This window comes from Trichechus manatus, unplaced genomic scaffold (genome assembly GCF_000243295.1).
Source record: "Trichechus manatus latirostris isolate Lorelei unplaced genomic scaffold, TriManLat1.0 scaffold00199, whole genome shotgun sequence".
Taxonomy (NCBI): domain Eukaryota; kingdom Metazoa; phylum Chordata; class Mammalia; order Sirenia; family Trichechidae; genus Trichechus; species Trichechus manatus.
The window spans coordinates 502,328-514,581 of record NW_004444135.1 but is presented as its reverse complement, the minus strand read 5'-3'; the positions used below and the strand labels follow the sequence as shown (position 1 = coordinate 514,581).

Here is a 12,254-nt window from a genome sequence, read left to right as displayed (position 1 = left end):
GTTGAAATGTACCCCATTTTGGTGGTACTGTAGGGAGGACAATCTCTCTGTGAGACTCCCTAAAAGGTAGAAACCAAAAGGTCCCCATGTTCTACATATCTTTCCAAGGCTTAGTTGCACAACATAAATGCTCAATTAGAACTTCCTAAGCCATATAGGATTTAAACAACTGGGATCCTCCAGTGCACACAGGCCCAGGATCAGTAGATAGGGCAACCAGATAAAGGACAGGACTTGAAGCAAAACTAGCCATATCAGTAGGCTCAGGCCAACCGTAAGAAGCAGATAACACCTCACTTAGACATACCCTAAAGATCTGGTGGTGCTTAAACGCCATACCTGTTTTGTCCTGAAGGTAAAGCAGGCAGTCTCCTTCTAGCTAGGCTGGCCCCAAGACTGAGGGGACTCTTGAGGTGGGTATGAAAGGTGCTAATTTAGTCCTCAAATCTAGGTACCCCTGAATTTTTATACCTTCACTTATACACAGCCTAGAAGGACCCAGACTCCTTAAAGATACTGATTCACAGATGTTCCCCATGGTTCAGACCTGCAACTCTGGGGCCTCCTGGTTCTCCTGTGTGCAGCTTGTTAGCTGGCTTAGCTTCTTTTCTCTGTGGTTTGGCCCTTCTGCCTGGAATGTCCCCTTCCCTACCATTTCCATTCTTACCAACCCTTCAAGACCCAGCTTAAACCTCTCATCTCTGAGAAAAGTTTTCTCAGGCCCCTCCAGGAAGAGGTAAAATCTCTCTCCTCTGCGCCCTTGAAGTTCTTGGGTACAAACCTCCAGGACCTCATCTATCACAGTGTGCTATAATTGTTATTTACATGTCAGACTCCCCCACTACACAGTTCTCCTTGAGGGTAAATAAATTTTGCCTTATTCTCAACTTCTAGTCATATGTTTCATATAACATGAAACAGCTGACCAATAAAGCTGAAAGAACCAATACAGAGATAAACGAATACATTTATGAATACATGAATAAACACACAAACAATTAAAGGAAGGAAAACGGCCTAGATTCCAGCTGACACAGGCAACTTGGAATTCCTTTACCTTACCTATCAGAATTACTGGTCTAATTCCTGAGTTACTCAGCAGATTTTCAGGAACGATTACAGTTTCCCCTGCAGGAATGGGCCGAGGTTGTAAAATTCCAGTTAATGGGGTCTGTGGACCTGGGGCAGATAAAAGGGGCTCTGGAAAAAAAAAGTTGTTTGACAAGGATTATAAGGGAAAGCTAAATGAAGTACAACTGAAAGCAACAGTTTTAATACTTTCAATAAAGTAAGTTTCAGAAGTCTAATGGTTTGTGTGTGTGTATGTGTGTTTTGTCCGTTAAAGTAATTCATGTTTATCAGATAAAATTCGATGTGAGAAAAAACAAAAGGAAGAAAAAATCAACCACGATCGCACCAGCTAGAGATAACTACTATTTAGCATTTTGGTAGTTTTCTTTCCAGTTGGTTTTCCACATGTAATCTTTAGGATTCTGTTTTATATTTTGTTTTCCTCCCAGATTATCAAAGGCATATCTGCTCATTGTAGAAAATTAGAAAAGTGTGAAGAAGGATAAACTCATCATTAATCAGTACTATCTAAAGGCAACTGCAGGTAACATACTGGCACAATTCTTTGTGTATATGGGATCTGTGCAGTCTTTAAAACTATTTATTTAAACAAACTTAAATTTTTAAAGAACCCCATTTATATATTATCGTATTTGCGTATTATCAAAAAGAACCAGTTGGTTTTTCAGGTTTCTAGTCACAGGCTGAACCATCTAGGCTGGAAATAATAAGCATGGGTCACATAGTGAACCAGATCACAGGACGGCAAATCTAACACCACTACCAGCAAAACAAGTCCATTTGTGCCCTATGATGGTGGGTTGGTAGCATCACATATGTGACACCATGGCTTATTGATATTACGGGAGAAAACTACACCAAATGAATTAAGATCACATGTAGTTGTAGGGAAGGCAGATGTGAGGGCATGAAAATATCACCTGCTATTAGTATCCTTACATAATATTGGACACAATGTTTAGTTAAGGAAATTTATCTTCAAGGGTTCAGGGAAAGAACGAGAGTAGAAGATATCTCTGCAAACTAAAAAAAAAATTTAAAACTAGTCTTCTAATAAAAATCTTACCATTTCTTGCAAGAGGTCGAACTGTAGGAACAGGTACAACTAAACCAGGTTGGGGGACAGGTGACCCGGTATACCATCCCCGGTGTCGTTTCTTTGGTGGCCCAGAAATGAACATGGTAGCTGAAGACAAAAAGAAAGATGGGCCATGTTCTCAGCAATGTGGAAAAAGTAAAGAATGTCAGAGTAACATAAGGCACTATTTGACAGTTTTACTCAGATTATTTCATTTTTATTCTATCAACAACCATGTGACCTTATAATACAACTATGATTGTCATACTCATTTTGAGATGGAGGAAGGAAGGCTCAGATTTGCCCAGAGTCACACAACAGAAAGGAATGTCGAACCCTGTACTTTGGTCAGCAAATCCCATGGTTTTTCAAGACACTTCCCTTATACATTTGTTTCAACAGTATTTCCCAGATAGGCTCATCCACGTAGAATCACTAAGATATTTAATCATTACTGTTTACACCAACTGTAAATGTTCAAAATATCGTTTGACAAGCTAAGAAAAACACTGGAAGTGTGCTGTCAGATAATTCTTGTTCCAAAATCTGTAGCATTTCTACCATAATTCAGTGCATTACTTCAAGATTCTAAGACGGGTTTTTTACCTGGGTCTCCTGATGCATAGCTCGGTCTTGGTGACAAAGAGTAAGTCAGTGGGCGGGCTGGAGTGGAGCCGGATGCACTGCTCTTCCCTCCATGGCTACTGTTTCCATTAGCAGCATCTGCAGCACACAAGCAGAGAAGCCACTCAGAAGAGAGCCTGGGTAGGACATTGCATTCTGTGATGCTGCCACCACATGATAAGCCTCACACTCTAGGATTCAAAGGAACATCACTGACAGGACTCAGCCAATTTAAATAAAACTAACTACAACCATCAGAGTAGTACCTTCACTGAAAATTAAAAGTCACCTAAAAATAATTCTTTAGGACCTCAAGAGATCTTAGAAAAGTCATTTTCAGTGAAGTGTTTGGAGATGGTGGGTAGAAGGAAGGGAAAACATTTTTTTTTTTTTAAACTCTATCATGGGAAATTTTCAAATATACAAAAGTACAGAGAATAGTATAATAAACTACATACCTACCACCCAGCTTCAACATTTATAAACACATGGCCAACTTCATCCATACCGCTGGCTTCCCTCCTGCCTCCACATACATACGTACATGCTCTGGATTATTTTGAAGCAAACCCATTTATCATATTATTTCATTCATAAATATATCAGTATGTATTTATAAAAGAAAAGGACTATTTGAAAAACCATAACTCTAATATCATTATTATACTTAAAATTAACAGTACCAAGACCAACCAAACCCATTGCTGTAGAGTCGATTCAGACTTAGACAGCGACCCTACAGGACAGAGTAGAACTACCCCATAGGGTTTCTAAGGATGTAATCTTTACAGAAGCAGACTGCCACATCTTTCTCCAGCAGAGCAGCTGGTGGGTTTGAACTGCTGACCTTTCAGTTAGCAGCCTAGTGCTTTAACCACTGTGCCACCAGGGCTCCTAAAATTAACAATAATGACTAACAATTTCTTAATATCATCAAATATCCCATTGGTATTCAAATTTATTCCAATTATCTCAGAAGTAATTTTTTTACAGTTGGCTTGTTCAAGTCAAGACTCAGAAAAGATCCACACATTGAATTTAGTTGATATGTTCTGTAAGCCTCTTTTAATATACAGGATCCCTCCTTTTTTTATCTTTCTTACAATTAATTTGTTGAAGACTTGACAGAATTTCCCATTTTCTGGATTTTGTTGATAGGATACCCATGATGTCACTGACTATTCCTTTGCCCCCTGTATTTCCTATAAACTGGTAGTAGATACAGAGGTGATCAGATTCAGGTTCAATTTTTTTTGGCAAGAGTATCTCATAAGTGGAGTTGTATTATTTCCATCACGAGGCATATAATGGCTGGTTTTCTCTCTTTTTGTGATATTAAGATTAATCAGTGGGTTCAAGGGTTGACAGCCTTGCACTATAACGTTGTCCAACAGCCTTTCATCAGATGGTTTTAAAAGCCAAGATGATTACTGCCAAAATTCACTATTTCATTATTTTTCAAAATGCTATAAAAATTTGGATTCAGCTTGTTCAGGTCTGTAATCTAAGCTAGGAGGGTGAAGCTGTAAGCATTTGGATCAGCGTAAGAATAAAAGTGGGCTGCGTAAATTCCAATGCCGAACTGCTGGAAAGTCTCCAAAAATGTTAGGCTCTTTTTCTCCTCATTCTTCTTCTACCTCTCTGACCATTTCGTCTCCTTAAACACTGGACTTTTCTAGAATTTATCCTCAGTTCACAGCTTGTCTCACCCTACGTCTCTCCCTGAGTGATGTTATTTACCCTAATGATTTTAATGACATGTTGGTGGCTTCAATCTAAACCACCAGTACTGACTTCCCCCCGTGATAAATCAAACGACTGTTGAACGGCTCCACTTGTATGTCTCACGGGTATCTCAAACTCAGCATGTCCAAACCTAACTCACAATCTCCTCCTTCTGTATTCCGTCTCATGTAATGGCACCACCGTTAGCACAGAAAGGTGGATGTCACCTAGACCCCTTCTTCTCTTTTATGCTCACATTAACTCAGTCAAGTCGTGCTTTTACTTACTGGTAGTAATCCCAACTGTCACCTCCTCTCTAACCCTACTGTCACCCTGGCCAAGGACTTTATTATTTCTCACCTAGACCACTGAAATGGTCTCCAACTAATTTTCCTGCCTCTTGTCATCTTCTTACAGATTGTTGCCAAAAGGATCTAGCTCAAGTTCAAATCAGACCACATCACTCCCCTGTGCCATCAGTTACAGAGTGAAATCCTCACTTCTTAGCATGACCTCTCATGACCCTTCCCTTGCCCAACACGGTCTAACAAGTCCAAACTGCTGGAAATACCTCCCACATCATGTTGCTTCTTTCCTTTAAATCTTTGCTCCTGCCGCTCCTTGTATCTGAAATGCCTTTCACCTACTCACTGATACTGTTAACACCTCATCATCATCTAAAACCAAGCTCCTCCAAGAACTCATTCTCGATTCCTCCCTACAATGTTGGGCTGAAATTCCCTTCTCTGTGCTCCACTAGCATATTGTATCTAGCACAATACCTCAAAAATATCTTGTTATAGGCATGTTATGGATTGAATTGTGCCCCTCAAAAAGATATGTTGAAGTCTTAACCCCCAGTACCTATGAATGTGAACTTATTTAGAAATAGGGTCTCTGTAGATGTAATTAGTTAACATGAGGTCATGCTGGAGTAGGGGGAACCCTGATCCAATATCACTGGCATCCTTATAAAAAGAGGAGAAAAGACACAGACACACAAGAAAAACAACCATGTGAAGACAGAGGCAAAGACTAGAATTATGCTGCTACAAGCCAAGGAATGCCTGGGACCACCAGAAGCTAGGAGCGGAAAGGAAGGGTTCCTCTCCTAGAACCATCAGAGACAGCATGGCCCTGCCGACAACTTGATTTCTTATTTCTAGCCTCCATAACTGCAAGAGAGTAAATTTTTGTTGTTTTAGCCACCCACTTTGTGGTACTTTGTTATGGAATCCAAAGAAATTAGTACAAGGTCAGTCTCCCCCACTAGATCACAATTACCTTAGAGGTTAGGAGATTGAGTCTTATTTATCTTTACATCCCAGCTTCCACTCATAGCAGGTGCTCAATAAATAGTTGTTGAATGGAATCAAACTGCTCTGTCTCCTCTGTGTGTCAAATATCATTCCCTGACTTTTCTGGTTGGAATACAGAGGCCACAAGGATTTGTGCAATAACAACTATTATAAACAGCCTTGCTTCTGTTTTCAACTGGCACGTAGAAGTAGCTTCTATTTTCATTGTCAGTTAAATTTCCCACAAGTCTTTTATAGACTATGTATTTACCAAAGAAATATAAGTGAGGAAAACATCACCTGCAGCAAAAGTCTTCCCTACAACCTGCAAAGATAAAGCCAGTGGTTTCACAACATTCTTATCCTGGGTCAGGTCCTGAGCGCCACTTAAATTGATTGCAGAATTAGATGGACTGAGAATCGGCGAATCTTTAAAATGAAAGAGGTTGTTTAAGTTAGCAACTATTATATTTTCAGAAAGGAAGCTAATTCAAAACAGTGAGTTGAGAGGAAGCAGACTAGAATTTTGGGGGGTTCCTTGACCTATTTTGACATTTTAGGAAAGTCAATTTCTCTGTATTCAGGTTTTACGTTTTGTTTATTTAACAAACACTCATTAGAAGTTAGTAAGTACTGGGTATTTTAAGCTCTTTAAATATATTAATTTACTTTGTTCCTTTAACAACTCAATGAAGTAGGTGTTATTTTCTTTAACAGTAATAGTCGCTTAACTTGATCAATGTCAGGTGACCTGGTATCAAGGATATCATTATGCTCCATATCAAAACTATCTCCACAGTTCCCCTCAAAACCATATTTAATGAGATATATTTATCTCTATCCAGACGAGTTTGTCAATTAAGAGATTTCATGCAAACTAGGTCACTGTAACCGGGGAGAAAGAACTTTTCTTTGAAGGAGAGTTGCTTTAATTTTTTTAATAAACTAGGATTAATTTACCTATGTAATACCAGGTATATCCAGAAGAAAGCTCCCATTTAGATTCAGAAAATAATTCATTCCAGAAAAACCACATGCCATTTCAGAGACAGACCATGGGAGAGATAACGACTCCAGCCAATATGAGTCTTTCTAATTGAGTAGACCCCAAATCTCTGACTCCACTCTGGCAGAACATCAGTTAACACAGGAAAGTGCCAAAGGGACTGATAAAACTCTCTGAGAGTCTGAAAATCAAACAGGATACTGATGGTACTACATTAGAAATAATCTAAAAAATATTATTTAATTCACAATGTGGTTCCTGATAGATCTAGTCAGTGTTTCTCATAAGAACTTAAAAGATTGAAATGGTCCCCTAATGGTTTAGAGGAGTTAATGTGCCTGTCTGAGAGTCTCAGTTACCACCAAGAAGCAATTTTAAGGTCTACTGGAAGAATAAAGTCCAGCAAGTACACATATAACATTACAAAGTCACAGGAAACTAAAGACAGCCCAAGTTTCTCAGGTCTTAACCAAGAGCCTTATGGGACAGGAATCCCAGGTAAGTTTGCTGTGCCATTACAGGGGCTGGTTAATATTTTTCAGGTCATAATCATATTGTTTGGAACAAGATTAGTAGCTTGCTACATTAGTTTATACCTATAATTTTAGCATATTCCTAACTAAAAGTCCAGGTATACACATAGGCAAAATCTGGTTGACAAATTATGAAGTTGCAGAGAATAAAAAGGGTAGTGATTCATCTTGTTTCAAATCCATAAATTCAAATTAACATAAGCCAATATTAAAAAAAAAGGGTATAAAATTAATTATATATATAATTATATATATCTATATCTCATAATTATATATATCTCCAATAGTTAGATAAAATGCCTAGGAAAAAGCTTAATAAGAAATATATATAATCATATAAAGAAAATACTTGCGAATATAATGTGTCTTCTGGGATTTCTTTTAAAATATTGGGAAAGGGGGAGAGTAAGATGAAATAATATTGGCCATGTCTTGAAAATAACTGAAGTTGGGTAATAGGTCAATGGTGGTGGTTCATTATATTATTTTCTCTATTTTTATATATATGCTTGAAAATTTCCACATTAAATATGAAAAAATTTTTAATGTTTCTAAAGACCAGGAAAATAGTCGGACGCAAAGATATACCATGTTTCTGAGCAGGAAGATTCAATGTCAAAATGCCAACAAACTTAAGTTGTTTTATAAATTTAATGTGATTTTAGAAAAAAATACCAACAGGTTTAGATATTATTAGGATTACTACTAGAATTATTATAATGTTTTAACTAGGAAGCTAATGTCATGTTGATATGGAAAAATAACAGACAAGAATAGCTGCAAACATTCTGAAAAGTAAAAAATGAGGAGAGGCTAGCACCGTGATATAATAAATTATAAAACCTCTATCCATTAAACATTGTGGTTGTGGTGCATTAATACATAAACAACAATGGAACAAAAAAGGCAGTAAGACTAGATACAAAACCATATGCAAATTTACTTTAAGATAAAGTTGGCAGCTCGAATCAGCAATGAGAATGGACTATTCACTAAGCTGTGTTGACAGAATTGGATATAAAGGAAAAAATTAAGGTGACTCCATTTTTTACAATAAGTACCAAAACAAAATCAAATGGACCAAAGATATAAACTTAAAAACTGAAAATATAAAAAATAATCAGAGAAAATATGGGAGAATTAATTATTATCTTGAAGTGAAAAAAGCCAACTAATACTCAAAATGCAGAAGGCAGAAAAAAAAGATTCAGCTACATAAAAATGAAATTCTGCATGGCACAACACACTCTAGCCATGCAAGCAGTAGCCAAAAGAGAGCTGGAGCGGCCATACTAACAGACAAAATAGATGAAAGTTGTTACTAGAGAAAAAGAGGGACATTTTATAATGATAAAAGGGTCAATCCACCAGAAAGACATTTGTACGTCTAAACGTACATGCACTAACAACAGAGCCCCAAAATATATGGAGCAAAAACTGATAGAATTAAAGAGAAAAAGAAGTAATTTAATAATAATAGTTGGAGACTTCAATATCTCACTTTCAATAGTAGACACACCAACTAGGCAGAAGATCAACAAAGAAACTGAAGACTTGAACAATACTGTAAACCAACCAGACCTAACAGATATCAACAGAATTCTTCCCCCAACAAAAGCAGAATACAAATTCTTCTCAAGTACACAGGGAATATTCTGCAGGGTAGATCATATGTTAGCCCATAAAACAAGCCTCAACAAATTTAAAAGGACTGAAATCACACGGAAATATGTTCCGTGACCTCAGTGAGATGAAATTAGCAATCGTTAAGGAAATTAGAGAAATTCACAAATATGTGGAAATTAAATAACACATTCCTAAATAACTAATGGATCAAAGACAGACATTGCAAGGGAAATTAGAAATCATTTTAAGATAAGTAAAAATGAAAACACAACGTGAGCAAAACTTAAGGGATGTTGTTAAAGCAGTTCTTAGAGAGAATGTTATGGCTATAAATATCTATGTTAAAAAAGAAGAAAGACCTCAAATCAATAATCTAACTTTCCACCTTAGAAAACTAGGAAAAAAAAAAAAGATCAAACTAAACCCAAAGCAAAGAGAAGAAAAGAAATAATAATGACTAGAGCAGAAATGAATGAAATAGGGAACAGAAAAAACAACAGTGAAAAATCAATATAACAAAACGTTGGTTCTTTGAACAGATCAACAAAGTTGACAAATCTCTAGCTAAACTGATTAAGAGAAAAGACACAAATGACTAAAATCAGGAATGAAAGAGAGCAACCTTACAGAAATAAAAAGACTTATAAGGGAATACTATGAACAATTGTATGCCAACGATTAGATAACCTAGATGAAATGGGCAAATTCCTAGAAGAACACAAATCACCAATCAAGAAGAGATTGAAAATCTGAATATATCTATAACAAGTAAAAAGATTAAAATAGTAATTTAAAAATTTCCCAAAGAAAATCCCAGTTCCAGATGGCCTTATTGGTATATTCTACCAAACCTTTAAAGAAGATGTAATACCATTCCTACAACTTTTTTGAAAAAACAAAAAAGGAAAAAACACTTCCCAATTCATTCTATAAGGCCAGTAATTACCCTGATATCAAAACCAGGCAAAGTCATCACAGGAAAGAAAAACTACAGAATATGATTTATACACTTATGAGGATAGTCATAAAAATCCTTAACAAGTAGAATCCAGCAGCATATAAAAAGGATTATATACCATGACCAAGTGAGATTTATCCCAGGAATGCAAGGTTGATTTAACATACAAAAATCTATCAATGTAATACACCATAACAATAACGGACAAAAACACATGATAATCTCAAAAGATATGTATAAAGCATTTTACAAAATTCAACACCCTTTCATGATGAAAACACTCAACAAACTAGGAATAGAAGGGAACTCTGTCTACCTGATAAAGGGCGTCTATGAAAAATCCACCAAAATCATCATACTTAATCGTGAATGATTGAATGCTTTCTCCCTAAGATCAAGTACAAGACAAGGATGTCCACTGTTGCTACTTCTATTCCACAATGTATGGGAGGTTCTATCTAGGATAATTAGAAAGGAAAATAAAATGCATCCAAGTTGAAAAGGAAGAAGTAAAACTATATTTATTTCAGATGACATGATCATGTATATAGAAAATCCTAAGGAATCCACTTAAAAACTACTGGAGCTAATAAATGAGTTCAGCAAGGTTGCAGAATACAAGATCAATATACAAAAATCAATTGTATTTCTATATATTTAAAATGAAATACCCTAAAATAAAATTAAGAAAGCAATTCCATTTACAGTAGCATCATAAAGAATAAAATATTTAGTAATAAATTTAAGAAAAGAAGTGCAAAACTTACACTCTGAAAACTACAAAACATTGCTGAAAGAAATTGAAGACTTAAATGAATAAAAATACATCCCATGTTCATGGATCAGAAGACTTAATATTGTTAAGATGGCAATACTCCCCAAACTGACACACAGATTCAACACAAACCCCGTAAAAATTCCAGTTGGCTTCTTTACAGAAATTTACAAGCTGATCCTAAAATTTATATGGAAATGCAAGGGACCCAGAATAGCCACAATAATTTTGAAAGAGAAAAACAAAGCTGGAGGATTCACATGTTCCTATTTCGGAATTTAATACAAAGCTACAGTAATTAAGACAGTGTGGTACTGGAATAAGGTTAGACATATAGATTTATTGGACATTAGTGAGAGTGCAGAACAAAACCCTCATATTTATGGTCAGTTGATTTTCAACCAGTGTCAAGACAATCCAATGAGGGAAAGAATAGTCTTTTCAACAAATTGTTCTGGGACAACTGAATATCCATGTGCAAAAGAATGAAGTTGGATCTCTTCTTCACACTATATATAAAAATTAACTCAAAATAGATTACAGACCTAAATGTAAGAGCTAAGACTATAACATTCTTAGAAGAAAACACAGCAGTAAATTTTTCTGACCAATGTTTTTTTAGATGACACCAAAAGCAAAAGCAACAAATGATAAAAATAGATAAATTGGACTTCATTAAATTAAACAAATTTTGTTCATCAAAAGAGTGAAAAAAACACAGAATGGGAGAAGACACTTTCAAATCATTTATCTGATAAAGCTCTTGCACCCAGAATATATAAAGAACTCATACAATTCAAAATAAAAACACAAATAACTGAATTGAAAAATGGGCAAAGGATGTAAATAGACATTTCTCCGAAGAAGACAGACAAATACTTACATGAAAAGATGCTCAATGTCATGAGCCATTGGAGAAATGCAAATTAAAAACACAATGAAATACTACTTCACACCCACTGTTGTTGTTAGGTGCCATTGAATAGGTTCCAACTCACAGCAACCCTATGTACAACAGAACAAAACACTGCCCAGTCCTGTGCCACCCTCATAATTGTTGCTATGTTTGAGCCCATTGTTGCAGCGACTGTGTCAATCCGTCTTGTTGAGAGTCTTCCTCTCTTTCGCTGACCCTCTACTTTACCAAGCTTGATGTCCTTCTCCAGGTACTGGTCCCTCCTGATGACATGTCCAAAGTACATGAGATGAAGTCTCTCTAGCCTCCCTTCTAAGGAGCATTCTGGTTGTACTTCTTCCAAGACAGATTTGCTTATTCTTCTGGAAGTCCATGGTATATCCAATACTCTTCACCAACACCGTAATTCAAAGGCATCAATTCTTCTTTGGTCTTTTTATTCATTGTTCAGCTTTCACATGCATATGAGGCGACTGAAAATACCATGGCTTGGGTCAGGTGTACTGTCTTAGTTATCTAGTGCTGCTGTAACAGAAATACCACAAGTGGATGGCTTTAACAAAGAGAAATTTATTTCTCCACAGTAAAGTAGGCTAAAAGTCCAAATTCAGGGTGTCAGCTCC

At 36.3% G+C, this 12,254-nt stretch overlaps 1 protein-coding gene across 1 annotated transcript in view; it reads right to left on the bottom strand.

Annotated features, from left to right (window-relative positions):
* The window catches only part of GREB1L (GREB1 like retinoic acid receptor coactivator), a 167,892-nt gene that overhangs the window by 104,646 nt on the left and 50,992 nt on the right, over positions 1–12,254 (bottom strand). The window contains exons 6-8 of the mRNA XM_004387917.2: positions 2,777–2,893; positions 2,159–2,278; positions 1,063–1,200 (exon numbers count right to left, since the gene is read on the bottom strand). Of these exons, the coding sequence (XP_004387974.1) occupies positions 1,063–1,200; positions 2,159–2,278; positions 2,777–2,893 (375 nt within the window). The remainder of the gene's footprint in view (positions 1–1,062; positions 1,201–2,158; positions 2,279–2,776; positions 2,894–12,254) is intronic.